We start from the raw sequence: 27892 nt of genomic DNA, 5'->3' as shown, positions 1-27892 counted from the left end.
AAGAAATGGAAAAGAAAAATAAATCAGTACAGTGGTTCAAGAAGAGAAAAAGACTTCATAGAGTCAATTAGCAGCAGGAACAAAAGCATGTCACCCTGTCAGCCTTGTGATAACACCTGTTAAGGGCTCACCAAAATGCACAAATAGTCCACAATTCCATATCTGAGACTCTTGGAACCAGTCTGTTTCAGAATTCAGGAGTTTACTTCTCTAGTTCTGGAAATGTAATATAATGTATATGCCATAAATGAAGTAAAATCCCTAACTGGGGCTAGAGCAATACTCTGAAATTAAATCACATTATTTCTGCAGCAAAATCAATGAGTATTCTTACTACAAGTGATAAAGAGGATAAGTGGCTTACATTAGTCCCATTAGCGTCTTCTATCCAAGTGAGTCTTTCTCTAACTTAAGAAGAAAAAGACTTTCCATTTTCAGATATATTTTGGATTTAGGAATTGAGATAAAGGATTGTGGATTTATGCCATTTCCTCTATATCTAGGAATGATCTAGAAACAGGCCTAGTACTACCAGGCCTAGAGGAACTACAAAAGATCTGTAAACCACAAGAATGAATTTCTTTTATGACGATTAGTGTGACAGTCATATCGTGCTGTCAAGATACAGATAAGCAAAATGAACTAGGAAAAAAGTCTCAAAATGAGTTAAGCTTTGCCAAAAAGAGAAAACCCACGTTTCTGGATCCTGAGTTGAACTTCCTGAAAATATGAGACATTTATAGGGAATGACCTCCACATTCTGTAAATCAGAGAACCAGAGAGCCTTGACTCTAGCGAATAAGTTAGACAAAGTCTGGTTTATCTATTTCCTTTAATCCACAAGACCTGTATCCTTTCAATTTGGATTCCATCTTCATCAACTAGGAATAAGTACGGGTCACTGGGACTACTGCTTTCAAGGAACTATTCTGATGACTTCTCAATTAAACAGAAAATACAGGTTTTCCAGGTGACAAAAAGCCTTTACAAATCCAAGCAGAGCTTCTGTTCCTATCCATTTCTTTCTTTCAAACTATTAATTACTCTTAGCAAAAGATACTTTAACCGCATAATGAGATCAATGTGTTTACTTAGACCCAGGTTCCCAACCGATCATCTTTTAATTTAACTCCCAGAGCCTTCCAACCTGTGCCCTGAATTTAATCGACAATGTTCCAGGTGTCTTCACCTTGGATCTCTGCTGTTTACTCTCTTTCTCTTGTGCCACCAGTTAAAAACTTACTTAATCCAACATCACCTTCTTCTTGGTCATTTGGAGCTTGGTGCTGGCAAAGATGACGAAGCAGGAGACCAATGTGACTCAGCAGGATGAAAGGTGGGGGCAGCCAAGGCTTCTCATGATAGGTCATGATGTAACGATAGCGATTGTATTTCCACAGGTTATTTGAAATGGATTTCAGATCTATGTAAACGTTACTGTAAGTTGCAGTAAAAGAGGGACAGTGTTTTAATACAGAATCCGGAAACATGACAGTTAGATTACTGCTTTCTTTTCCAGCTTATGATTGGTTCACCTCATGTGACCAGTAGTTAGCCAATAAAAATAATATCCATTGCATTTATGATTCTTCTTTCCCAAACAACACACATTAATCCTCTACAATAAAATATGCCAATCAGAATATGCAAAAGGTAGAAATTACAATCAGAGAGAAGAAAATGCTAACATTGTAAATACAATGAACAGAAACTATTGTCTGGAAATAACATTATTCCTGATTCACTATCTCTCTTCACATAAGATCTTTTCAGTCCATAAGTCATCCTTAATGATAAACAGTTTTAATGTTCCTCTATATTATCAATCTTATGAAGAGATTCTCCTAAATATCAAATGTGAGAAGTGCTAGAATAACCCTAGCTAAAACATTCAAATGAAAAAAAAAAAAAAAGAAAAAGATGAGGCAGGCAATAAAAATCAATTCATCCTAAAATAAACCAATAAGCAGAACTTTGATTTAGAAGCTAGATCAATTATTTATATTAACTTTATAATAAAAGTAACTCCATATTGGTAGGCTACTTTGGATTTTTCCCTTTATTATATCAATTCAATATACAAATAGTGCAGAAAAATATTTTTATATTATAGAGCTTGTGATGAAGTTATCATGAGTGGTACCCATTCTCAAGCAACATGTCATCCTTAACTATATAACTCTAAGTCTATAATATGATATGGTTGGGGAGGGCACAACGAAATATCTATCTTAATATTTTGCTTAGGCTAATATAGAATTTCTTTCTTTAGAGAAAGATGGCAGAGAAGCACTTAAGGGCAGACAAATTTGACAAATAAAAATGCAAGTAACCCTAAACTGCAGGAATGGTAAAGAGAAGAAACTCAAACTATCCCGGAGAAAAACAGCTTAGGATTGAAGAATGGGGAGGGACTTCCCAGGCATCCATGGTTAAGACTCCATGCTGCCACGGCATGGGATGCTGGCCCTGGAACTCAGACCCCACAAGACACTTAGTGAGATTTAAAAAAAGAGAGGAAAAAGGAAAGGGGAAGTCTCAGATTACATAAAATAGATAAGGAAGCACTGATGACTGGATTTAACAGCAATTCTTCAAGTGTGGTCACTGAGCCGGCAGCACTAGCATCACCTGAGAACCTGTCAGAAATACAAATTCTTGGGCCCGACCCCAGAATGGGGCTTCCCTGGTAGCTCAGAAAATAAAGAATCTGCCTGCAATGCAGGAGATCTGGGTTGGATCCTGGGTTGGGAAGATCCCCTTGGAGGAGGGAACAACTTCCTACTCCAGTATTCTTGCCTGGAGAATTCCAGGAACAGAGGAGCCTGGCAGGCTACAGTCCATGGGCTTGCAAAGAGCTGGACATGATTGAGTGACTTTCACTTACTGACTCACCCCAGAATGACCAAATTGGTCATCCCTGTCTCAGCAAGTCCTCCAAGTAATTCTCTTGCACAACCAAGTTTGAGGATCACCGAGGTTCCAAGCTACTGCCAGCCCAAGTGTGACTACAGCATGTCTACCAGCAGGTGGCGATCTTCACAGTGTTTGTCAGGTTCTTCCTATTACAGACTCTGGAAAGGGGCTTTTGGATAAGTAGTCAGATCTGGGGTTGCTCAACTTGGAAGAAAATCCTAAAGGAAATCAACACTTAATGTTCACTGGAAGGACTGATACTGAAGTTGAAGCTCCAATGCTTTGGCCACCTGATGCAGAGAGCCAACTCACTGGAGAAGACCCTGATAACTGGGAAAGATCAAGATAAGACAGGAGGAGAGGGCAACAGTAGGTGAGATGGTTGGATGGCATCATCGACTCAATGGGCATGAGTCTGAGCAAACTCCGGGAGACAGTGAAGGACAGGGAAGGACACGGACTGGCATGCTGCAGTCCATGCGGTTGCAGGACTGGGACACGACTTAGCAGCTGAACAAGAAGCAGCTTGTATGGTTCTCGTGTGTTCATCGCAGTGACAAGATTGGCCTGTGGGAGGATTTCTCAGCCTCTCTTTTGACACCTGCTATTTTTGAGAAACAAAAATCTCATACCCACTGATCTTATTTGAAATGTCAGAATAAAAGCTATAATAATTAAACACCAGCAAATGTTACAAGTTCATAAAATGGTGAGACTAAAGAGAGATGACAGCTATCATATAAGCTTGTAATAACTAATAAGATTTTCCTGATATATATGCAACAACAGTCATTTTTTGCCTGTGTTTTTCTTTATTTTATCTGCTTTCAGCTTTATCTCCTCTACTTTCTTTACTCACTTCTATGCATTGATTTCCCTTTCCCTTTTCAGTAAGATAATAAATAAAATACTTCATACAGTGCCTGGCATAAAGGAGGCATTCAGAAAAAACTAATTCCTTCCCATCATGTCACTTGACTTCTTTCATCCATTAAATTCTTTTCAATGCTTGGGATAAATTCATAGGCAAAAAAGGAAAAAAGAAAACCCCAAAGCAAAAAGCCAAACTTGTTCCTTGTGAAGCCTATATTCCAGAATGAGATAAATGGGGGCAAAAAGTAATATATAAATAAATTATAACATATATTTGTATATATAAGTGAGTAGGATAAAGAAAGAAGAGTAAGGGGGACCAGGCATGCCAAGGAGATGATGGAAGGAAAGGGCGGCTGCACTTTTAAATAACATCCTTAGGTTTGATAAGTGTCATTAGGACTACAGTGTTGAGAAAAGAAAATAGGGCCCAAAGACAGAAGCAGAGAAATAATTAGGAGGCTTTCTGGTGGTAGCAGTGAGGTATGACAGATGGTTGGACTGAGGATCTATTTGAAGGTGGAGTCAAAGGTATTTCTGACAATCTAAACCTAGAAATATGAGAGGCAATAAGAAGGCCAAGGTTTTTGGCCTGGATGACAAAAAAAAACGAAACTATAAGAAGAATAAGTGTATATTGGGAAAGAGGGGAAATCAAGAGTTTGGACATTTAAAAGCTTAGAAATCTATTATACATCTGACTGGCAATGGAACAGGGCAGCTGGACCTATAGAACCGGAGTGCAAGAAAGAGATGTAGGCTGAAGATATACGTTGGAGTTTGTCAAGATATAGAACATATTTATAGCAAACTGAAAGAGATCACCAAACAAAGCATAAACAAAAGGTCTGGGCCCAGGGACAAACCCCAGTGTTAAAAGGCTGGAGAGAAGATGACGAACCAGGGAAAGAAGGCTGAGAAGAAGTGACGTGATACTGAAGGAAACAGAGGATGAAATATCATGAGAGCTGAACTCGTTAACTGCTATTCCCCATGATTCCAAATTATTGGTTAATTACAGTGTATGATCTCTTTTTAATTCTGTTTTTATTACAGTCTGTTGTTTTTTCTCTTCTCACACTCCACTACCTTCCTACCAGTATTCCCATGCCCATATTTTTAAAACCATAAAACCACAGTAATAAAGCATGATACGCATTAACACAAAGGTTACATGTGAATCTTTCAAAATACTTCACCCATTTTGATTGATACAAAATAACCATATCTGATTAAAATAACCTACTTGAAGAAAGCAATCAACAGATTCACCATGATGATATATTGCACGAAGAGGTAGACAGCTTGCAGGAATGGAGTGAGAAAAGAACCAGGAGGGCAGGATGGCTGGCTTGAACAAACTGCAAAGAAAGAATTTAAAAGAATGAGAGACAAGGTGAATCACAGTCCTATGACCATGGACAAATATTTAGCATACTGACTTAGCAGAATACCACAAACTCTTGACATTTTTAAGATTCAGATGGTTGTTTTCCAGAGTTCTTTTCAACTCTGAGTGTCTACAAGGGTTTGATTTCCACAGAGTGGTGGAGTCCTCTACATACCATCTATATCTGAAGCATAGACTTCTCCATATATCATCCAGTATGGCTCAAATACGATATCTCGGGCAAGGGTCCAGGATGGGGGCTCCTTTGGTGAAAGGATGGCTTTACGTGCCACTCCAAAGCTCAGGAGGACAATGGCCATGATGATCACAATGTAGAACATGTTTGCTGTCTACAAAAAAGCATGGCACAGAAACAAACTCACTGACTTAGAAAATGAACTAATGGTTGCCAGCAGGAAGAGATAGTTAGAGAGTCTGGGATGGTCATGTACACACTGCTATATTTAAAATGGATAACCAACAAGGACCTGCTGCATAGCCCATGGAACTCTGCTCAATGTAATGTGGCAGCCTGGCTGGGAGTGGGGTTTGGCGGGAAAATGGATACATGTGTATGTATTGTTGAATCATTCTCCTGTCCACCTGAAACTATCACAACATTGTTAATCGCTATACCCCAATGAAAGTGAAAGTGTTAGTCGCTCAGTCATGTCTGACTCTTTGTGACCGCATGGACTATGGCCCGCCAGGCTCCTCTGTCCATGGAAATCTCCAGGCAAGAATACTGGAGTGGGTAGCAATGCCCTTCTCCAGGGGATCTTTCCAACCCAGGGATTGAACCCAGGTCTCCCTCATTGCAGGCAGATTCTTTACCATCTGAGCCCCAGTACAAACTAAAAAGTTAAAAAAAAAAATGGCACAGCCAGAATTTTCACACAGATTAGAAATTCAAAACAAATAAAATACCTGGAGTCATCATAATTAGACCTGCCAATAATAAGACTGTCTAGTCATTGACCAAAATACCTAGTCCATGAACAACTGGATTTCCTCTGTTTAAAACATCTTGTTTTCTCTGCACAATACATGTTTCAGGTAGCCTATGGAATAATTTAAATCTACTAACAGTAGAGAATCTGTGCTTTTTTAAAGAAGTGATGAAATATGAATAGCTTTTGACTGGCTAATATCTAACTTTTCAGAAGAGATTACGAAAAGAAAAAAATTAGGGTAATTCAAATTAGTAAAATGGCTCCTTATTCCCAGGATTATCTTCAGCAGTATTTAGAGTCTGAGAAAATTGCTCAGGCCAAGAATCTGCTGAACAATTCCAGGCTACTTAGCAAACTGAAGAATTTAAGGGGGAAAAAAAAAAGATGTAAAAGCAACTATAAAATGATGTTTGTTAAATCCAGTGGTTCATTAACTCTCAGTTAGTCTTTGCAGTCAAAGTAAGCCTGATTCAACTCTCCTACAATGTTGGTGGGAATGCAAATTGGTACAGCCACTATGGAGAATAGGATGGAGGTTTTCTAAAAAACTAAAAATAGAGCTTCAATATGACCCTGCAATCCCACTCCTGAGCATGTATCTGGAGAAAAACATGATCTGAAAGGATGCATGCAACCCAGTGTTCATTGCAGCACAGTTTACAATAGCCAAGACACAGAAGCAACCTTGGGGTTTCCCAGGTGGCTCAGTGGTAAAGAATCGGCCTGCCAAGCAGGAGACATGGGTTCAATCCCTGGGTTGGGAAGATCCCCTGGAGAAGGAAATGGTGACCCACTCCAGTATTCTTGCCTGGAGAAAGCCATGGACAGAGGAGTCTGGTGGTCACAAACAGCTGGACATGACTTAATGACTAAACAGCAATAGCAACAAGAAGCAACATAAATGTCCAGTGACAGAGGAATGGTAGAAGATGTGGTGCATCTGTACAGTGGAATATTACTCAGCCAGTAAAAAGAATGAAATAATGCCATTTACAGCAACATGGATTGGCCTCGAAGTTGTCCCACTGAGTGAAGCAGGACAGACAGAGAAGGAGAAGGATCATCTGACATCCCTTATATGTGGAATCTACAAAGAAATGACACAAATGAAGTTATCACAAAACAGAAAGAGACTCACAGACTTAGGGAATGAACTTATGGTTACCAGGGGGAAGGATGTTGGGGAGAGATAGTTACAGAGTTTGGGATGGACATGTACACACTGCTATATTTTAAATGGATAACCAACAAGGACCTGTTGTATACCACAGGGAATTCTGCTCAACGTCATGTGGCAGCCTGAATAGGAGGTAGTTTGGGAGAAACAGATATATGTATATGTGCGGCTGAATCCTTTCACTGTTCACCTGAAACTATGACAACATTGCTTGTCAATTGGCCATACCCCAGGACAAGATAAAAAGTTTAAAAAACAAACTAAGCCTGATTGTTTCAGTGTACAATGAAGGACTGCTTGAGAACACATACCATATATACATGTACCATACACATGTATTATAATTTGGAAAAGCTCTTTCAAATAATTCATTTATATTACTAAATATATTAATACATCAGATTAATCTACTTGTTCACTGTGGCAGAAACTTACACCATGAATTTCCTATTAGCTTCCCTTCCATGAGGCAGGAGCCACATGACCTGTTCTGGCCAATGGGCTGTGGAATAATAGCAGTTTGACTCACTTCCCCTTCAGAACAGTTAGAAGCTGCTCCATCCCTTTAAAAGCATGCTCCTCCATGGGATTTTCTCCATCCCTCTTATTCCCTGTCATAGGAAACCTCAGAAGCCACATAATGACATGGGTATACCCCAAGAAGGAAGGATTCGAGATCCCTCGGTCACTGGATAGAGGCCGGCCTCTATGAGCACCCATCAGTCTTTGCATCAGGGAGAAATAAACTTGTACTGAGTCACTGGGATACACTGGTTACCTCAGCATAGATTACCAAATTAATACCAATGTCACCAAGGCCAGAGAAAATATTGCTGGTCTAAGAGAAAAGAATAAAGTAACAGAAATCTATCTTTGGTATCCTGGAGGTTCCCCCTTTACTGTCCTCTTCCTCTATCTCAACACAACTCTTCCTTCTCAAGAGCTTGCCCCTTCCCTGTTAGTGAATATTCTAGAAGAAAAAGCAAAGAAGATCGTGAGGTGCTGTCCTTCTTAAGTCCTGGGCAAAGTCAGTTGGACAGGGCTTATACAAGTGCACAGTGAGCTCAGATGGCAGACAGAGCCAGCTGGTCCAGATTTGAATCCTGGCTCCCCAACTTACTCCTTTGGGAAATTTACTTAAACTCCATTTCCCTGAATGTAAAATGTGGATAACAGTACCCATCTCTTAAAATTGTTTTTAAGATTAAATGAGTTAATATATACAAAGTACTTAGAACAGGGTGTGGCTCACAGTAATCACTATTTAGAGTTGGCTAAGGGTAGAGAGACAAGACAAATCAGTATTTCAGCTTACTGAGCTCAGAGACAAATACGACTCAATCCCCCATCATCTGGACCTAACTAAAAGGGTAAGATGAGTATCAGAGTCAACTATCCAATATGCTATCCAGGGACATTTGTTAAATATGAATTTAAGTTATAAAATAAGTGGTGATGAAGTGTGTACTTCTTTAAATAATTTTAAAAGTTATAATACTATTGAATATGAACCATGAAATCAGGTAGAACTGTTAAAAGAACACCAGGTTATACGGCAGACAGTACTCACCATTTTTGCAATCATGGTCACATAGGGACCTGCATGTTGATTCACAGCAAAAAAGTCTAGGAGCCGTGAGAACCAGAATATGATGTTGATGCAGTATATCAGTCTTCCTGCTGTGTAGAAAGGTGGGTCACCCCACCGAAAGCCAAATCCCACCAAAAACAGACCAATAGCCACAGTCTCCATTAGGTTCCAGTACTCGCTAATCCATACTTTCACCTTTTGAGTAAACTTCCCAGGTTCTGAAATACAGACCTAAAACATGACAGAAAGAAAGAAACAAAGAATGGGTTACAACCCAAGAGTCTCATCAATATGATCTTCAATACTTCAACTGTGCATTTACGGAGGAATTGAATCCTGCCAAACCTTAGATCATAAGGCAGCTTTGGAGATGTAAGTTATCCTTGGGGAATGAATTATTTAAACAATCCTATAAATACAGCTTAATGTGACTATTAATGCTGGTCAACTATTTAAAAACCCAACCAGAAATTTTAAAAAAGGAAGAAAGAAAAGTTTTTTCTAGATTTGATCAATCCTAAACTAACACAGGGAAACACTGAGACTATTTTAAAGCTCAACATTGCAATGGAATATAGCTGCAATGCCATTTCATGATGAATAGCCTAGTGCAAAGAAATGAAAGAATCCTATAATCTGGTCCCACTATTGCTGTTAATGAACAGTTAGCAAATTGAACGTGACATTAGAACTCACTATTACAAGAAATTACCCCTGCAACAGGATGTCAGACAAATTGAAATGTCAAACAGTAAACCCATTTTTCCTGAGGCATTAAAAAGAATGGTAGAATTTAGAGAACATTTTTCTGCTGAATTGTTTTCTACAATCTATAAACTCCACAATAGTAACTAGCAGGCAACATAAATATAATTACTAAGACTATATCTACATAATATACAGTATTGGTCATAATAGCTCTAGGACAAACTCAATATATGTAAATGCACAAAGGTAGAGCTACATATACAGTGATTCTAAAATAGTCTAAGTTATACTATATGTCAGAGAAGGCAATGGCACCCCACTCCAGTACTCTTGCCTGGAAACTCCCATGGACGGAGGAGCCTGGTAGGCTGCAGTCCATGGGGTCGTGAAGAGTCAGACACGACTGGGCAACTTCACTTTCACTTTTCACTTTCATGCTTTGGAGAAGGAAATGACAACCCACTTCAGTGTTCTTGCCTGGAGAATCCCAGGGATGGGGGAGCCTGGTGGGCTGCCGTCTATGGGGTCGCACAGAGTCGGACACGACTGAAGCAACTTAGTGGCAGCAGCAGCAGCATACTATATGTGATTACATTATAACTGCATGGGAATATTCATTCCTTTTTTTTTTAAAGTGACTCACTATAAATTAAAAATAAAAAGTTTTCTTTGTTTTGTTTCTTGGACTACTTGCCCCAGAGGGATGTTTAGTAGGAATTTTCAAAGGCTATACATGAATTCTTTACCACTGCACTTTAGCCACTATGTGACATGAAACCGATAATATGTAAGTAAAGTTAGACTATATGAAAATCAATCTTATTAAAAAAAAAAACACTCTAGGGATGGGATATCTAATAGTCAGAGGGTCTAATAACAACTAGACACTATCACTCTGTGACTGATAAACACACTTAGATGGCCTCAAAAATAACTGCTTTCAAAGAGCGGCAACCAAGAGAAATTATTTGGCAACAATAAAAGGTTGAGATCAGAAATTTCCCCCAATTACCCTCCTGGAGCATGCCAATTCAGGATCATTGCCCACCCCGCCTCAACCTTTGACCTCCCCATTTTCACCATCCCATCCCAGAACACCTCTAGCAGAGATGTACCGAAGACAAGGGGAGAAAGGGTAACTCACCTCCCTGACCTTCTCAATGGCGTTGGTGAAGATGTAGATAATAACAAGCCACTCCTGAATGCTGGGCTGGGGCTGCATCTCCACCAACACGGTGTAAGTGAACAGCATAAGGAATGCCAAGTACACCATCTGTGAGGGGGACACGCATTCCCTGGTCATGAGTGAGTCACAGTGGAGGACACCAAGAAGACATGCGCCCAACTCAACAGAAATCACATGGACTTCAACACGATGGCAGGGAAATATAACTGGGACCACCTTCTGATTACTGATGACCTAATATCAAGGAAGGCACAAGAATCCACAGTTCTCTATTCTACGATTCTGTGGAAGGAAAGAAGAGCACTCTTCTCAAATGCATGAAAGTGGGCAGGGTCTCATCTTGTTGGCTCCTGATCAGAATTTTCAGAACCCTGCACATTCTGGCATGGACACAGTCAGGCTAACAACAAGCCAAGAGAGAATCACACACCTTCTCCTCCATTTAAACAGAAAACATCCTTAGGGATGCCAAAGGAGCAGTATTTGTAGGAGACTGTTTTCAAATATAATAAGTTGTAATGTTTATTACTGCTGAGAATTTTATTTTATGCTAATTAAAATATCCTGGTTGATAGAAAAGTATTATCTGATTGTGAATCTTTATAATTAAAGACTGCTGACATTTTTATCTACAGTGCTTAAGCACTCAGCCTAACACATGATAGACAATCAAGAAATGTATGTTTAAGCTGTATATATATTAAACCTAGATTTCCAGAAAAACAGAAAAAGAGACTTAAATGTATAGAACAGACTTGTGGACTCTGGGAGAAGGCGAGGGTGGGATGTTTCAAGAGACCAGCATCGAAACATGTATATTATCTAGGGTGAAACAGATCACCAGCCCAGCTTGGGTGCATGAGACAAGTGCTCGGGCCTGGTGCACTGGGAAGACCCAGAGGGATCGGGTGGAGAGGGAGGTGGGAGGGGGGACCGGGATGGGGAATACATGTAAATCCATGGCTAATTCATTTCAATGTATGACAAAAACCACTGCAATGATGTAAAGTAATTAGCCTCCAACTAATAAAAATAAATGGAAAAAAAAAAAGAAATATACAACCTTGACCATAAGAAATTTAACTATAGATAAGCATTAGAAAAATAAATACTATTAAATAAATGTAAAAAGCACTCAATACATTTAGTGTACAGTTATTGCTTTCTCTATCTCTCCATCCATAACAGATTTAGTATTTGATACAATTCTTCTAAAATTTGTGTTCTTCTCCATATATTTATAAGTATTTGCTACTGAAGACAACAACAACAATAAACACTTGCATTTTTAGTCTATATTACACAACATTCCTACAAAGAAAAAAAATCAATTCAACTACTGACATTTTTGCTCAAGATGGGAAATGAATCCACCCCATCACTTAATTCTACAACCACTATTATTCATTGTACTGTTCCACAAAGTTTCAAATGTTTAGTTCTAGCTGTGCTAACTATAAGCACTCAGAAGAAGACAAAAATGCTTGTGCTTTCACTTCCCAAAAGTAGGAGAGACCTGCCCTCACCTTTTCTCACCTCCCTCCAATCTTTTTTCCTGCCTCCTCTGCCAGGCCTCCCACTTTTTCTAAACTACGTTTTTATTACAAGTTGGTAAATTAGGCATGTCACTATCAACATTATCATTAGCAATTAACCATCCTGAATACTATATATAATTTTTTAAATGAGACCAACCGTATAAAACCAAAACTTGACAATTGGAGCATTGTAGAACTCATAGACTTTCCTGGTCCAAGGAAGGGTTTGGGGCCCGCTCTTTAAATCAAGGTGCTGACTTTCATCTGTTTTCTCGTCAGGTCCCCTTTCCAAATCACGGTCTTTCTGTAAAATGAACAAATAGTTGTTTATTGTCAGAGCTTTAACTAAAACACTGACATTTTAAAATATCTAAAATATTATATATTTCATAAATATAATAAATATGTTAGAAATTAATTGGGCACCCACCTGCCAAATTACAATCTTAGTCTTGAACAGAAGAAAAACTACATGTATTCTATCTATCTTTGACAGGGTAAAGAGAACAGGGCATTTCTGAAAAGCAAGTTGAGTCTCCCATAGTCAAATTTACTCAAACTAAGAGTAGTTCCAAGCACTTTAAAATGGTCCCTCTTCCTGTTCTCTTTAATCTCCTTTATCAGTAATTTTGGAACCTAAGGATATTCAAATAAATAAAGTCCTTATGAAATCAATTAAGTAGAGAATGGAATTGTTTCCATGTAAAAGGAGGACAAGATGGATAGAGACTGGTGATGCATCTTTCCCAAGTCACAAGGAAGTCAGGCTCAGGGTTAGTCTAAGAATTCCGACTTTGACAGCTTCTCTGCTCATTAATAACAGAGGTTCCTTACCTGAAATTCATGGACTCCGAGCTTCCAGAGTTCTTTGCACCTGCTGCAATTATATGCAAGCATTTGTGTTGTACATGCATTTTCTAGGGAAAGCACTTTCCATCAGTTTATCAAAAGTTATGTGTCAGCCTAAAGGGGTTAACAGTTGTCAGTGGTGAGAAATGAGTATCTGTGTGACAAGGAAGTGGTTGCATGAATGTGACTAACAGAGGTGTCTGCTCAGAAGAACCATTAGAGAGAAAAGAAGAAAGAGAGGGGAAAGCACTTGCACCCTGGTTACTTTTGAAAAGAGGAAACTTAGGGATGATTAAAGAAAAGCAAAAGAGGTATCATCCTACTTCACAGATGTTTGCATGATTTTAATCTTTTAACAGGAAATGTGTCACTTCTGTAAATTATGAAAGTCATATTAAATGAAAAGAAAGGAACGTTCTACGGTGCCTCTCAGACTAGCCTATTTCTTCCACCTATCCACAAAAGATGTCTCTCGAACACCAGACCTGCATGATTACCAAGACTTTCCAAGCCAAGGAATGAATCAAGTTTTGCCTGAATTATCCATGTAATAGCAAGAAAATTTAAATTTGGGGGCCTCAAGCCTGTAGATGGGTTTTCTCAGAGCCTGATTTATAGCTCTGTTATTCATGTCACTTTGGACAGTGGAATCAGAGATGTGATTTAGAAGTACAGGAACTGAGCCAGTTACTAACAGAGATGAACCAGCCTAGAGTTAAAATGGCTTAGAACTATGGCTTAGAACTGATTTTAAAAGTCATCATATACTGTGATTTTAATGACATCAGTACCACTTCAGAAAGACTCCAGAAAGCTATTTAAGTAATGACCGTGTTGTTAAATAACTTCTCTTATATTATAAAACATTAATTGAGGGCTTCCCTGGTAGCTCAGTGGTAAAGAATCCACCTGCCAATGCAGGAGAAACAGGTTCGATCCCTGATCCAGGAAGATCCCACATGCTGCGTAGCAAATAAACCACGTGCCACAACTACTGAAGCCCCTGTGCCCTAGAGCCCGTCCTCCACAAGAGAGTAGCCCCAACTTACTGCAACTAGAGAAAAGCTCACACATCAATGAAGACCAAGCACAGCCAAAATAAATAAAATTATTTTAAAAAACACTAACTGAGCCTATCTCTGAGTTAAATTCAAAGACCAAATACCATGACATGTATATGAAGTTCCTGATGTTGAATCTGATTATGATATCAAATAAAATATACAAGATCATCTGCCAAGAGTTGTGGCTGGAAAGCAGAGTGCTGGAAAAACACCTGCGTTGGAAAGATTGCTCAAGCATGAATATTTCCACCAAGATTCGAGGAGATGATGACATGTTCTCCAGTTAGGGTGATTCAGAGTGAAGTCTCTTAAAATGTGGCCTGGTTTAAAGATAGTTCTTGGCCATGTGCACTTACCAGAGAGAAAGATTCTGCAACTTTAAGGCATGAAATAGAACTCCAAATGAGGAAAACAGTGAAAGAAGGCTGTACTGTTAGCCTTGAGACCATATAAAATCAAACACGTGCATGTGAATGTCTCACATATAAAGACTGCCTTCCATTTCTAATAAGGTTAGGAGAGCACTACATTTCTTTTCTTTCCTTAAAAAAAAAAAAAAAAATGAAACGGTCTAAACTTAGTTCTTGCCTGGAGAATCCCAGGGACGGGTGAGCCTGGTGGGCTGCTGTCTATGAGGTTGCACAGAGTCGGATACGACTGAAGTGACTTAGCAGCAGCAGCAGCAGTAAACATATAATCTAACCAGTACAATCACAATTATGACAATTTGCAAAGCCCAGTTTTGCCACAGAGAATCTCTCACACACTCTGTAGAGGTTAGAATATACCTGCCATCTTGTACACTGAGAACCCCAAACAGAACTATCAGGCTTAGAAAAAAAGGGAAGAGGGGGAAGGAGGGACAGAAGAGGAACACACATACCCAGAGTCATGATAGTCAAAATATTTAATAACTCATCTGGTTAACTGATCTGGCGTTTATCAATCAGAATGGATGCTCAACCAATCACAACAGATGCCAGCCATACAAACTATAATTAATTCTTTTTCATTTAACATTTATCAAAGATGTTTTCAACATTATAACAAATACCTCATAAGTACAAAAGCCCATCAGACAAGACACTAGCTAAAGAAGTAGCCTCACTAAGTATTAAGTACCAGAAAAGATGTTCACTACACTTCACAGTCCGTCTAGTCATAGGTATGGTTTTTCCAGTAGTCATGTATGGATGTGAGAGTTGGACCATAAAGAAAGCTGAGCACTGAAGAATTGATGCTTTTGAAGTGTGGTGTTGGAGAAGACTCTTGAGAGTCCCTTGGACAGCAAGGAGATCCAACCAGTCCATCCTAAAGGAAACCAGTCCTGAATATTCATTGGAAGCTGAAGCTGAAACTCTAGCCACCTTATGCGAATAACTGACTTATCTGAAAAGACCCTGATGCTGGGAAAGATTGAAGGCATGAGGAGAAGGGGACAACAGAGGATGAGATGGCTGGATGGCACCTCAATGGACATGAGTTTGAGTAAACTCCTGGAGTTGGTGATGGACAGGGAGGCCTGGCGTGCTGCAGTCCATGGGGTCACAGAGAGTCGGACATGACTAAGTGACTGAACTGAACTGAACATCTCATAGTAAATGGCAACTTCATCAGCAATGATCCGATTTTGAAACATAAAATTCAAAAAATGGATGTGCAGACAGCATATTGGAGGCTCTTCAGCAAAGATGGGTTGCAAGAGAACCAGCTCAAGTTACCCATGAAAGAGTACACTTTTGGGAATTCAAGTAAAACTATCCGAACTCACTGCATATAACAAGTGAAAAAACTGTGGCATGAAACAGTGAATATCAGCACAAATTCTAAACCAGCATTTTATAAAATATTTTGAAGGCTGTGAGGCATCCCTTATTATAGTTTTCGAGAAACAATAAGTCTATTTGTTCCACTAGTCACAAAGGAAAATGAAATATTAAGCAGCTTCCTAGATATAATAGAGTCTTTGATTTTGGCAGAAATAGGGTATTTTGCCTAATCATATATGGAGGTTAATCAGAACTATCAAACATAGTATACGTGACCATACTATAATGTGATTAAGATTGTTAAATAGTTTGTTAATAAATAAGCTATGTGTCTGTGTATATTTGTGTGCAGCCCAGGTCATGAAAACTTAGTTCACCATGATATCATACTAACCTGATAAGAACTTTCTTTGGGAGTGCAGGCGTCCTGGTCCCCATTATACCATGTAAAGTCCTGGGACTGTGGGACATGCGACATCTCTGCTTTGCTTTTAAACTCCAATGTCAAAATGGCAGGTGGGAAAAGAATACTGATGATGATCTTCAAAAGAGGAGAACAAAGCAGGTAGTGAGGGTTATACAAGACACACATACGATCCAAATAAAGTCAAGATTGGGGTGTATAGGAAATGTCAGATCCATCCCCAATTAAGTGGATACCCTGACTGTATATATATTTTCTGACTTAAGAATTCCAATACGAAGAGTGTCTCCCTCAGAAATACTCATGAATCCAGGCATATGTGTAGGGGTGTTCAGTGCAGGGCTATCTGTAATGGCAAAAAAATTGTGTCAACATAAATGTCCAACTAAGCAACTGAGCATAAATGTCCACCTATAGAAGGATGGCTGATGTGAAACAACCTAACAGTGGGATTCAGTCAGCCCATCATATATGTGGGCTTTGCATCCACAGATGCAACTAACGGTGGATTAAAAATATTTTTTAAAAAAAGAATTCAGACACTTTCAAAAAACAAACTTGAATTTGGAGCACTCTTTCCCTGGCGGCTCAGACAGTAAAGAATCCGCGTGCGATGCAGAAGACTTGGGTTCAAACCCTGAGTCGAAAAGATCCCCTAGAGAAGGAAACAGCAACCCATTCTTGCCTGGAAATCCCAAGGACAAGTGGGCTGCAGTCCACGGGGTTGTAAAAGAGTCGCAATTTAGCGACTAAACAACAACAACTAGCAAGAAGCTGCTGTATATCATGGGGAGCCCAACCTGGCACTCGGGGATGATGTAGAGAAGTGGAATGGCGTGGGGTGGGGGGGGAGGTTTAAGAGGGAGGGGGTTCGCATTACTGTGTGGCAGAGACCACCACCACATTGTAAAGCAATTATCCTCCAATTAAAAAAAGAAAACTAGAGGCAGGGCACTGAGAAGTCTTCATTTTCAATGAGCATATTGCTTGAATAATTCTTTCAAGCCACTAAGTAGTTATTATCACATAAAACAGTATAAAATTTATTTATATTTTAAACAAGAATGTAAAAACATACCAAGTCCCTCTGTTTACATCCATCTCTCATCACACATATATTTTCTCTGATAGTAAAACCCACAGAAGGTATAACTCTAGACATCCAAAGTTTTCACTCTATTGCTATCATTCATGAATTTATTTATAGTCTATTCAACTTGTATGGCCTTTCAGGGTAAACAGCTTGGATTTACTCAGTTCTATGAGAATCACCTTGGTGAATATTATCTCGAGCTAAAATTAAGGCCCAGTATTCTGGGGTTCAGTGAATGAAAAAAAAATTTTTTTTTTCATGCTGAAATGACTTTTTGTTGTTTTGTTTTAAAGCCTGATCTCCTGTGGAAGTTCTCTGGACTTGTCCCAGTTCTGGTAGGGATTGGTTTGTGTGTGTGTTTGTTTTCTTTTCAGATGTTGAACCCAAAATACATGCAATCTTCTAGGTCTGGAAACATCATAGTTATCAAACACAATGATAATATTACACTAATTAGTTCCTAATCTACTTTCTGAAAAGCTCCACATTCTGTTGCCATTGACCATTGCAGAACGATCAGCTCATGAAACAGTGTTCAATGACAACAATATCCCATTTCCAAGGAAGGGTTTGGAGTCTATTCCCTAAAAGCATTTACATGAGCTTTCCTTTCCACATAAAACTCTATAAGGTCTTCCTCCAGTCTTCATCCACTTGGAACTAGTCATTTTACAATTATTTATGGAAGTGTTCCCAAAACTTACAAGCCAAGCACTGATAAATTAGGATCCAGGCATGGAGAGCAATATGGTTTGCTTCAAGTCAGAGATTTTAAGTAGCTAATTCAGTCTTCTTTGTCAGCTCAGCATGTTTGGGGGAAAAACATTTAGTCTTGCTTCACTTAAGTCTCTTTGTTGACATAAAAGTAAAGCATACAAGGAGCAGAAAGTTATTATGTTCTCAGGAATAAGGGTTTCTAATTTCTAATTCAAGATGAAAGATAAGGCTAAACTATAATGGAATACAAAAATTTGGATATAGTGGTGTAAACAAATGTGTTTGAGGACAGCTTTACAAAACAGCCATTTATTTCCTGAAACATTACATTAGATGAGGACAACCAACTGCTAATTTTATTTAGTTTATCATGGGTTAGCTACCTTAAACTGAGAAAATTTTCAGTAAAAAGTCTCATTTACTTCTGTTATAATGATTAGGGCAGTGGTGAATACTAATAATGAAATCTTACTTAGGTCTGTACATGCTTCTAACTTTTAGCCACTTTCTCATGAATATGCCTTTGCAATGGACTGGGCTGGCACAATTATGCCCATTTTTTAAAAGAAACCATGGGAGTGGGAGATAAAGTAGTTGTCAGAGGTTCCAATGTGAAGATCTCTGCTCATCTGTGAGAATCAAAAATAGTATTAATAATTGGTTTTCCTGAAAGTACTCTTATGGAACAAGGGATAAATAAAAAGAGTACAGACCTCCAGACTAATAACATTAAACTCTATAAAGCAAGTAGATATACCTTTAACCAAGAGTTTTTCCTCATTTTCAGACGTCCCATCCACATATCAGTTAGTAGCATTTGGGTACAAGTATGTGAAACGAAGGGCCTCAACCCTCCAGAAACAGCCAGCTTCAAACAGGTAGAATTGCTCCAGTTCTTGAGTTCGTAGGTCAACAGTTTCATGGCCATTCTTTCATTCTGTTTGAAGGCCTTCTCCAACACATCCAGGGCAAGCTGGCCAAACTGTCTGCAATGACACAGTGGTGAGTGGCAAGCATAAAGGCGGGCCGGAGTTCCAGAAACATTCAAAAAGGTTACATGTGAGACTCAGAAAAGACCAGGAGAAAAGAGGGAACAGTAAAATGCAGAAGCTACTTTAAAAGGGACTGCAGCTCAGAAGATGGATTGTTCTCCCTTTCTTGAAGGAACAGACCTAGAGGGTTTCCACCGAGAGTCCCTGACCTACTCCTGAGAAGTGACTCCACACCACAAAACAAGCTATAGGTCCTAATGAAGAATTCTTGCCAGAAAAGACTATTCAAAATCAAACTAGCATTTAAGGAAAAACTGTGGAAACCCCTCACTCCTATTTTTTTTTTTTTAAGATTTTACAAAATACACAGATGACTTAAGTAAGAAGCTAGACCTGTGGACACCCCCAGGTGATCTTCTGGGGGGTTGTTTTCTCTAAAACATAGACACTGTCATTCTCTGAAATTTTTTTAAATAAAAATTATAAATTAGTTTCTATTAACTAACTCTAGTTTCTCTTCTTTCCCTACTACCATCATGCATTAGTAAATAAAAAAACCCAAAACATTCCTAACTTTTCTATCTTCCATCATCACTCTCTGGCATTTAATATATAATATATTTACCTGTTTTCCTGTCTGAGAGGTCCTTAAAGTAAACAACAATTTTTAACATAACTTAGTATCAAAGAGTTTGATAGTCGGGAGGGATTTCCAAAATTATTCATTGAACATTTTATAGTTTAAAGTCCCAGGACTTCCCTGGCGGTCCAGTGGTTAAGAATCCAAAATTCCACTGCAGGAGGCACAGGTTCTGTCCCTGGTTGAGAAATTAAGATCCCACATGCCATGTGGTGAACCCAAAAAGAATTTTTAAATAAAAAAAAAAGAAACTAAAGTCCCACAGTCTGGGCAAGTCATTTGACGATTAGTAAAGAGCTAGCCCCAGGACAAGAACCCAAGTCTCCTGAACTAAGGGCCACCTCTCTTTCCTTTAGTCCTTAAAATACCTCAAGGCCCTTATCTATGGAAGAGTCCATGAAACATGCCACTCTAAGTCCACACCTCTTACAAGTTCTAGGGTGAGGAAGATAAACGTTTCTAACCATTCTAAGAAGTGTCGATGTTAAGTGTGAGGTGAAGGGAGAACTCCTACTTTGAGTAATTTTTCAGTTCTTCGGAGGCATCATCCACCATGTTGCTCTCCTTGGCTTCCCGGGCCATTGCTCGGAAGAGGATACAAGCAATCACTGCTTTGACCGTGGCCTCCTCACCATGCTGCCAGAAGAACATGGCCATCTTCTGCCTTTTCATGAGCACAGCCCACACCAGCAGGTCATTATAAGGATAAATAAAGCCAGTAGAATCAGGGTCATCTGATATACTTTGTTCTTCTTTTGACTTCTTCCTTGATTTATGAAGGGCTACAGACTTTTCCTGTTAGAATATAAAATAGGAATGGGTGTCCAAATACTCAGATGTATGATGTTCTACCTGACAAAAGACAATGAGTATCTCAGAAATATTTGTAAAATCACTGAAAAAGGATGGAAATAATAGTAGAACTTTATAACTTTTGTGACCCTATGAACTGCAGCCAGTCAGGTTCCTCTGTCCATGGGATTTCCCAGGCAGGACTACTGGAGTGGGTTGCCATTTCCTTCTCCAGGGGATCTTCCTGACCCAGGGATCGAACCCAGGTCTCCTGCATTGGCAGGTGGATTCTTTACCACTGAGCCACCAGGGAAGTCCTATAAAATAGGAATGGGTGTCCAAAGACTCAGATACATGATGTTTTACCTGATAAAAGACACAGAGCATCTTAGAAATATTTTTAAAATCACTGAAAAAAGGATGGAAATAATAGAAGAACTTTATAAATCAGAAACCAAAACTTTGGCCTTTTATTCATCTATTTCTTGTTGTATCTAATAGTTTCAGGGTCCCTAGACTAAGATACCTTCAGTCCACTTAAGTTAACACAGCTTAAAACTTAACACAGCTTAACACAATATAAAATAACTTAACACAACTTAAAACTCTATACCTTTAGAAAAATCACTAACTATACAACAGCTTTCAATTTCTCAAGAAAATGGGCTGAAATTACATATAAGACAAATGAGAACTATAAAAAAAAAACCCTCTAACCTTACTTATAAATAGATCCACTATCTTCTTCTTAGTAAAATGATACTAGTGTTGCCATCATTCTTACAAATAGATTGGTTTTAATTCTGATCTCCTTTATTCTGGCTATATTTCCATAGTGATGGTAATAGGTAATAATGAAATACCATTTTCTACCAGGTTAAACCCACCCTTTACAACTCATCTCAAAAACCATTCTCTAAAGCCCCCCAGTCTTCTATATCACTCTGCGTGTATCTCTAGTTCAATGCTCATCACACTGCACTGAGGCTACTTCCTGGGGAGGGCAGGACCATTTCTTAGTCATCATTATATCTTCTCTAGCCCACCTGCATCTCAAATTCAACCAAGAACCAAAATAATGCCTGGAAAATGATAAGATTCAACAATTATTCTTTTTCAATTAAAGGAGATCAGAGCAAAAATTGTAACAAGCTTCTTCTATTTCCATAAGTAGAGGGAATTTGTGTTCATTGATTATGACCAACAGTAATTTTATGATATAACTTTTCATTCTAAGAGCTGTAAAAAGCAAGCCTCTTTCAGTCAACATAAGAACCATTTCTATGGAAACTCTTGAACAAAAGCATTCATGCCCAGAGCAAAGTGGGACTAAGGTAGTGCAGGGAAGAGGGGCATCACTCTGCTCATATACATACAGACATTCATAAATACATTATCATTACCATGCTGTAACATTAGGCTAAAATTAATTTCAAAAAAACTTCAAAGGGGAAAAAAGAAGATACAAGAGGACAGTGTAAGAGAAAAGCAAAGGAGAAGGTAACAGTCACCTCTCTAATTAGCCTTAGGGAAAGGAGAATGAAGGTGTAATGGTGATTTTTTTAGTACCATTCCATGGACTGCCTTCCTGAGTCATCATCTGGACATGGCAGAGGTGGGAACAAGGAAGGCAGCCTGAGGTGCCAGCCCTGGAGATCATTTAGTCCCCATCCTGGGCATTTGCTCATCACTGTTAGAGAACAGCTGTATCACGTTTTTGACTTGTACCATCTTAGTACCATTGTACCATCATAGTTCCTATAAATGGTCCCTCTATCTGTATTCCCCATTCTTGAATTTAAAATGATGGAAAGATCTCAGTCTTCAAGGACAATTTTATTCTCAAATCTAAAATAAGTAAGTGGTACCTTGACTTGGTAAGGTTGGGCAGTTCTAATGAACTGGGAATGCAGGGTGCTCTCTGTAGACTCCTTCCTATTTCCTGAGCGGCATCTTCGGTGAAGAGCAGGCTGGGACAGGCTTTGAGTGAGGGTAGTCATTTGCTGGCATGTGTTATTTTATTTTTAAAACAAAACAAAAAGGGAAAAAGATGATTATGGTAACAATGAAAGTGGTGACTATTAATCTTTCGTTTCTAGACAACAATAAAACCAAATATAATATTGCATCCTACCAAATATCCAATGGTTCTGTCTCTCTTCCAAGGTTAGTAATTAATTACTCATCCAACCAGAGCCTCTCATGACCCCTTCTTATTAAGCACACTCCTATTTCCTAACATCTTAAAGAACATGCCTTTTTTGTTCCCTATTATATATCTGCATTCCTTCTCTATGTGGAAATTCCATTAGAATCAACAGATGTTCTACACCTGGAACAAGTTCAAAACAGGCAATAAAGATTCACAGGTCTGATAAGAGAAAGTTCCCATTCACAAGCAGCTCCAAGGTTAAGCTTAAGTTAGAAAGCTATGAAATGTCTCCAGGTGTTACATAATATCACTACTGGAGTGGAATTCCAATGGCTAGTTCCAATAATAACGTAATTAATGGCTTGTCAGTATGAAGATTTCAGGCTTCCCAAGTGGCACTAGTTTGTAACTGCCACAATTTAATTTACTAGGAAACAATAAACTCTATACTTCTCTAGAAAATAGTTAGAGAAATGGGCAATTTCCTACCCGTTTCTAGAAAGGGCATTAGAGGAACCTGCCAGCAAGCTTCCCACTGGACTGCACCAACATCACAGTCAGTCCTCTATCTGCCCCTGGTAGCCTCACAGCAAGGCTTATTTTGTTTAAATGAAGGAGCTGATACCTCAAGTGTATCCTTATGTCTGTGAAATTCCAATAAAGGACAGTTTCTCTGGGAGAACTGGGTTTCTTTCTGTTTTGCTTCCTCATCTCTTAAAGCCAAGTTGGGTTTTCACTTCCCTTCATTCTTTTTAAATAAAGATCAAAAGGAGCTTGATAGCCTAGACTTTTCATGTGATCTTTCCAGCATCATCCCGCACAACCTTCTGGCGCTGTCCAGCGACCAAGGCCTCCTGTCACTGCAAAATAATACCCTGATGTTCACAGCACTGAGCCTTGTATTGTCCCTGCTCTTCTTTCAAACAAAAATGCCCCAAACTATCTTTTCTAACACTTGCATTATTCCCCAAGAAGAACTAAGCTCTTCAAGCCAGAATCACTCTCATCTCTAGGCTTCTGAGTATACTAGTCCCCTCACTTCCACTGCCCTCCCTTCATTCTCGCCTACCTTAGATCTACCACCATTCTTAACTGAAATGTCGTTTCCTCAGAGATGTTCTCTGATTTTCCCATCTAAATCACTCTCTTTCATTACACGCTTTTCTTTCCTCCAAATGCATAGAACAATTAAAATTTACTTATTAATTAACAAAAGAACTACGCTCTTCAGTTTACTAATCTGGAAAGGCAATTTTAAGAAACGAGCAATATTTTCTCTGCTAACCAACTACCAACATTAATTCTGGTGCTTCCCTGGTGGCTCAGAGAGTAAAGAATCTGCCTGCAATGCAGGAGACCCAGGAGATCCAGAAAACTCCCCTGGAGAAGGAAACGGCAACCCACTCCAGTATTCTTGCCTGGAGAATTCCATGGACAGAAGAGCCTAGTGGATTACAGTTCATAGGGTTGCAAAGAATCAGACATGGCTGAGTGACTAACACCTCCACTTTCACACTTTCAAAACTATGATGGAAAATAAAATATATATAGTACGTATATTTACATGGTACACTCTACATACATCTTCCAATATAACCCCTACACACGTTCCAAGTTTGTCATCTCCAGGCTATGTACTATTATGAGTTTATAGATGCAATCCTATTAAGCTTTCCACTTGTGTATTTTCCAAAAGAAAGATGAGGAAAGAACTAGTCATCTCTTCCTCTAAACTTTCTCACTACATACTTCTATGTCAATTTTATTTTAGCACAGTTTATATTCTGTTTTGTATTGTGGCTAGTTATTCATGTCTGTTTCCTCTAAGAGTTTCTAAACTGCAAGTCTACATCCATCCAGGCCAGCAGGCTAGCACTTAGCACAGTAATTTACATGGAGCAAATATTCAATAATTGTCAGTAAACAGAATGTCCATTTGGAAAACTCTTCCCACCTAAACTTCCCAAGTCATTTTTCTAAAAGTATAACTCCTAGAAAGTGTCAGTTCTACAAGGGTACTTTTCAATTATGCTACCTTGTGTTTTCTGGAGAGGTTGTTGTACAAGGCTCTGAAATTCTTCCTAGTGTAGCTGCTGCGATACGCTCCACCAATGAGGTATTCTATCACCAACCCAATGTCGATCAGCGTTATCTTATAGCCTGAGAGAAGGGCATGCTGCAAAAAAAGCACGCAACAAATTATAACTGTCAGTTCTCTTCGTCTCTCTCTTGTCATGTAACTAGGACATAACCAAAAAGGGAAACTCATATTCTGTAACCCTAGAACAATGCTTAGACTCACAAAAGAAGTGAGAGCCTCCGAGTTATCACTAATAACAAAATCAATTTATGAATTAATACAACCAGCTACTGTTACAATCTGCTTGTTCAAATGGGAAAAATTACTTAGCCTTAATATGTTTTTAGTTTCACAGAATGTCTGCTTATAAGAGCACATTGACTCTCTTTTCCTCTCTTTCTCACGCATACACACACTTTCAGAATAAAATACATTTAAAGACAGCATAAAAGATTTTTTTAACTGGCAATGACAAAACTACTATAACAGAAGTGTAATCACTGGAGAAGATACTGGAGAATCCAAAATAAACATTAGGTTACAATCTTAAGCCTCTCTATTGAAATGGCTATAACATCACACACAAAACAAGAAGATGAAAGGAAGTAAAACAAACGAAGTAAGGAACATGAAATGGTGAAACAAAATGAGATATCAAAACATGAGGCTGTGCCAAGACAAAGGTTATGGTTAGTAGGAGTCCTGAGCAGCAGGTTTTCAAGTACATGGTATTAGCCTAAATGAAAATTATTTTGACCCCTTAAAACCCACCTTAGTGCCTCTTCTGAACTGCCATGCATACACAGTATACTTTTAAAGGCACACAATGATGAATAAGATCCTTGAAATGAACAGTCTGTGAATAACATTCCCAAAGCTTTGAATAAGAAATAAGGTTATGTATGTAAATAAATATAAATAATTTAATTTCTTTTTCACAGTCATAATTTACTTTTGTAAGGAACACAAAAAGTGCTCTCATTTTTCTGCTAGTTAAAAGCATATCTATTTCATTCCTTTTTCTTCAGTTTAGAATAAAACTGTGATAGAATCAGAGTTTAAGGAAATAATCTAAGGAAAATTATTTTGACCCAGCATAAATCAATGCAAACTAAATTTACATCAGCATGGACACTTTGGCTTATTACTGATTTGCCAACTAAATATCTTCCTCCACAGTCCTTTCACTCTGGTTCTCTCACCAAGTCAACATAATCAGAAAGCCCACACTCTCCCCACTAATATATTAAACTTTAGAATTAAGGCAAAAAAAGTCTGTGAAAGTCAGAAAGTTTAGTGACTAATGGGAGGTCAGAGATGATTTTATGTCTGACTTAACTCAGGGTGAAATGAGAACAGCATGAGTAAAACATAAGCAAAGATGGGACTAGTGGATCGGTCCTGGTTCCCTAGAACAACACACAGACTCACAAAAGAAGTGAGAGCCCCTGAATTATCAATAATAGCCAAAACAAGAACAAAACAACAGAAATCACACGCTAGTCCTTCAGTAAAGACAACACACCAGAAAGTTTCATTTTCAACAGGTATTATTATCATCACTGGCAATATTGTTATATCATGCTAAGCTGAAATTCTGCCTGGAAGTTTCTATGTCTACAATTCATGTTTTATAAGAGGAAATAATTATTTGCTCATGCCACTAACTTGGTGGGTCAAATCTTTTGAAACACAAAGTAAATTACAGGAAAAATTCTGAGTGTGGTTTGGTTAAAACTGTTCAGAGTCACAACTGTTCAGAGTCAAAGAGGATAGGTAATTCACTAGAAAATCCAACACTATTTTTTACAAAGCAAAATTTGGCAACACTTCACCACAAAGCTAAGACAACACAAGAAGAAATTTGCACACCTTCATAATTAGGTTACCTGTTTTACATCTTGGACAAGATGATGCAAGAGCATATTGGTTGGTCCTTGTTTCTGTAATAAAGAAAAAAGGAAGAATTTTAATTACCATGTGTTGGGGAGAAATAAAATACCTTTATTTCAGAATGTATAAATAATGTATAAATGATCCAGAATACTGAAAATTTTCTTCAACACCTTTATTAATGAAGCTTAAGCCAAATTAATTCTAAGGAAGGTATTTCCCAAGAGAAGATGTAATTAGACTGAAATATTTTTCAGCACACAATGTATATACCTAGGTAGTAAGGAAGGCCTTAATTAACCTCATGACAAGAGGCAGAAACAAATTTTAAAAATCTATAACTATCTTTTATTATTTATAAATCACCCAATTACAAATTCCATCACACAATTACATTTGTATTTGCATCAGCAAATACTGGTTGAGCACTGGCTACATTCATTCAAGTTACTGAGGGATTCAACAAAGAATATAAGTACTTTCTTCACAGAATTTTTACAACTTAATATAAGAGTGTGGTACTTACACTAAAAAAACCCAACAATATGAAGAGTATATTCAAAACAATGGCAAATACTCTGTATTATTATGAAGTGATTTGGAGTGATCTATGGAGTGATCAAGAAGATCTATAGAGATCAAAAGACTATGGCGTGATCAAGAAGACAGGGCTTTAAAGAAAGGGTAAGATCCAAAGGCAAGGAAGAACACCTCAGGAAGGGTGCTTGACTTGAGTACTCATGTCTTTTTATAAGGAGTAAGCCAGTCTAGTTTCAATAAAAGGTTTGTACAGGAAAATTGCAGGAACAAAATTTTAACAGTGCCCCTAGATTGAAGTGCTCTATTACTCAATACAAGCAATTTGTTCTTATTCCCATCTTTGGCTTTAATTATGGGGTTATTATATCCTATTTCTGAAATTAGTTTATGCTTCTATTCTGTATAATTATTTAAAGTGGGAAATGCAGAAATGGTCCTAGGATTTGCTAAGAATGTTTCTTCTTTGGTTGAAAAGTCTGTCTCTTTATAACCTATCTTTGTACATAAGCACTGAAGGAAACTTGAACATTCAAGATACAGTTGAAGCTAAGTGTG

The 27892-nt window shown here is 38.4% G+C and overlaps 1 protein-coding gene across 2 annotated transcripts in view; it reads right to left on the bottom strand.

Annotated features, from left to right (window-relative positions):
• Positions 1-27892, bottom strand: part of TRPM6 (transient receptor potential cation channel subfamily M member 6) — an 87318-nt gene that overhangs the window by 43159 nt on the left and 16267 nt on the right. Inside the window, exons 9-20 of one of the 2 annotated variants that reach the window (XM_070480345.1) lie at positions 26794-26847; positions 24860-25000; positions 22541-22675; positions 20395-20675; positions 19006-19234; positions 16409-16555; positions 12490-12636; positions 10753-10881; positions 8880-9131; positions 5355-5529; positions 5036-5150; positions 1244-1437 (exon numbers count right to left, since the gene is read on the bottom strand). In XM_070480345.1, coding sequence (XP_070336446.1) covers positions 1244-1437; positions 5036-5150; positions 5355-5529; positions 8880-9131; positions 10753-10881; positions 12490-12636; positions 16409-16555; positions 19006-19234; positions 20395-20675; positions 22541-22675; positions 24860-25000; positions 26794-26847 — 1999 coding nt within the window. Of the gene's footprint in view, positions 1-1243; positions 1438-5035; positions 5151-5354; positions 5530-8879; positions 9132-10752; positions 10882-12489; positions 12637-16408; positions 16556-19005; positions 19235-20354; positions 20676-22540; positions 22676-24859; positions 25001-26793; positions 26848-27892 lie in introns of those variants that run through there. The other variant, XM_070480346.1, reaches the window with a different exon arrangement.

This window comes from Odocoileus virginianus, chromosome 18, assembly GCF_023699985.2.
Source record: "Odocoileus virginianus isolate 20LAN1187 ecotype Illinois chromosome 18, Ovbor_1.2, whole genome shotgun sequence".
In the NCBI taxonomy this organism is placed as follows: Eukaryota; Metazoa; Chordata; class Mammalia; order Artiodactyla; family Cervidae; genus Odocoileus; species Odocoileus virginianus.
This window is presented reverse-complemented; position numbering and strand designations above follow the sequence as displayed.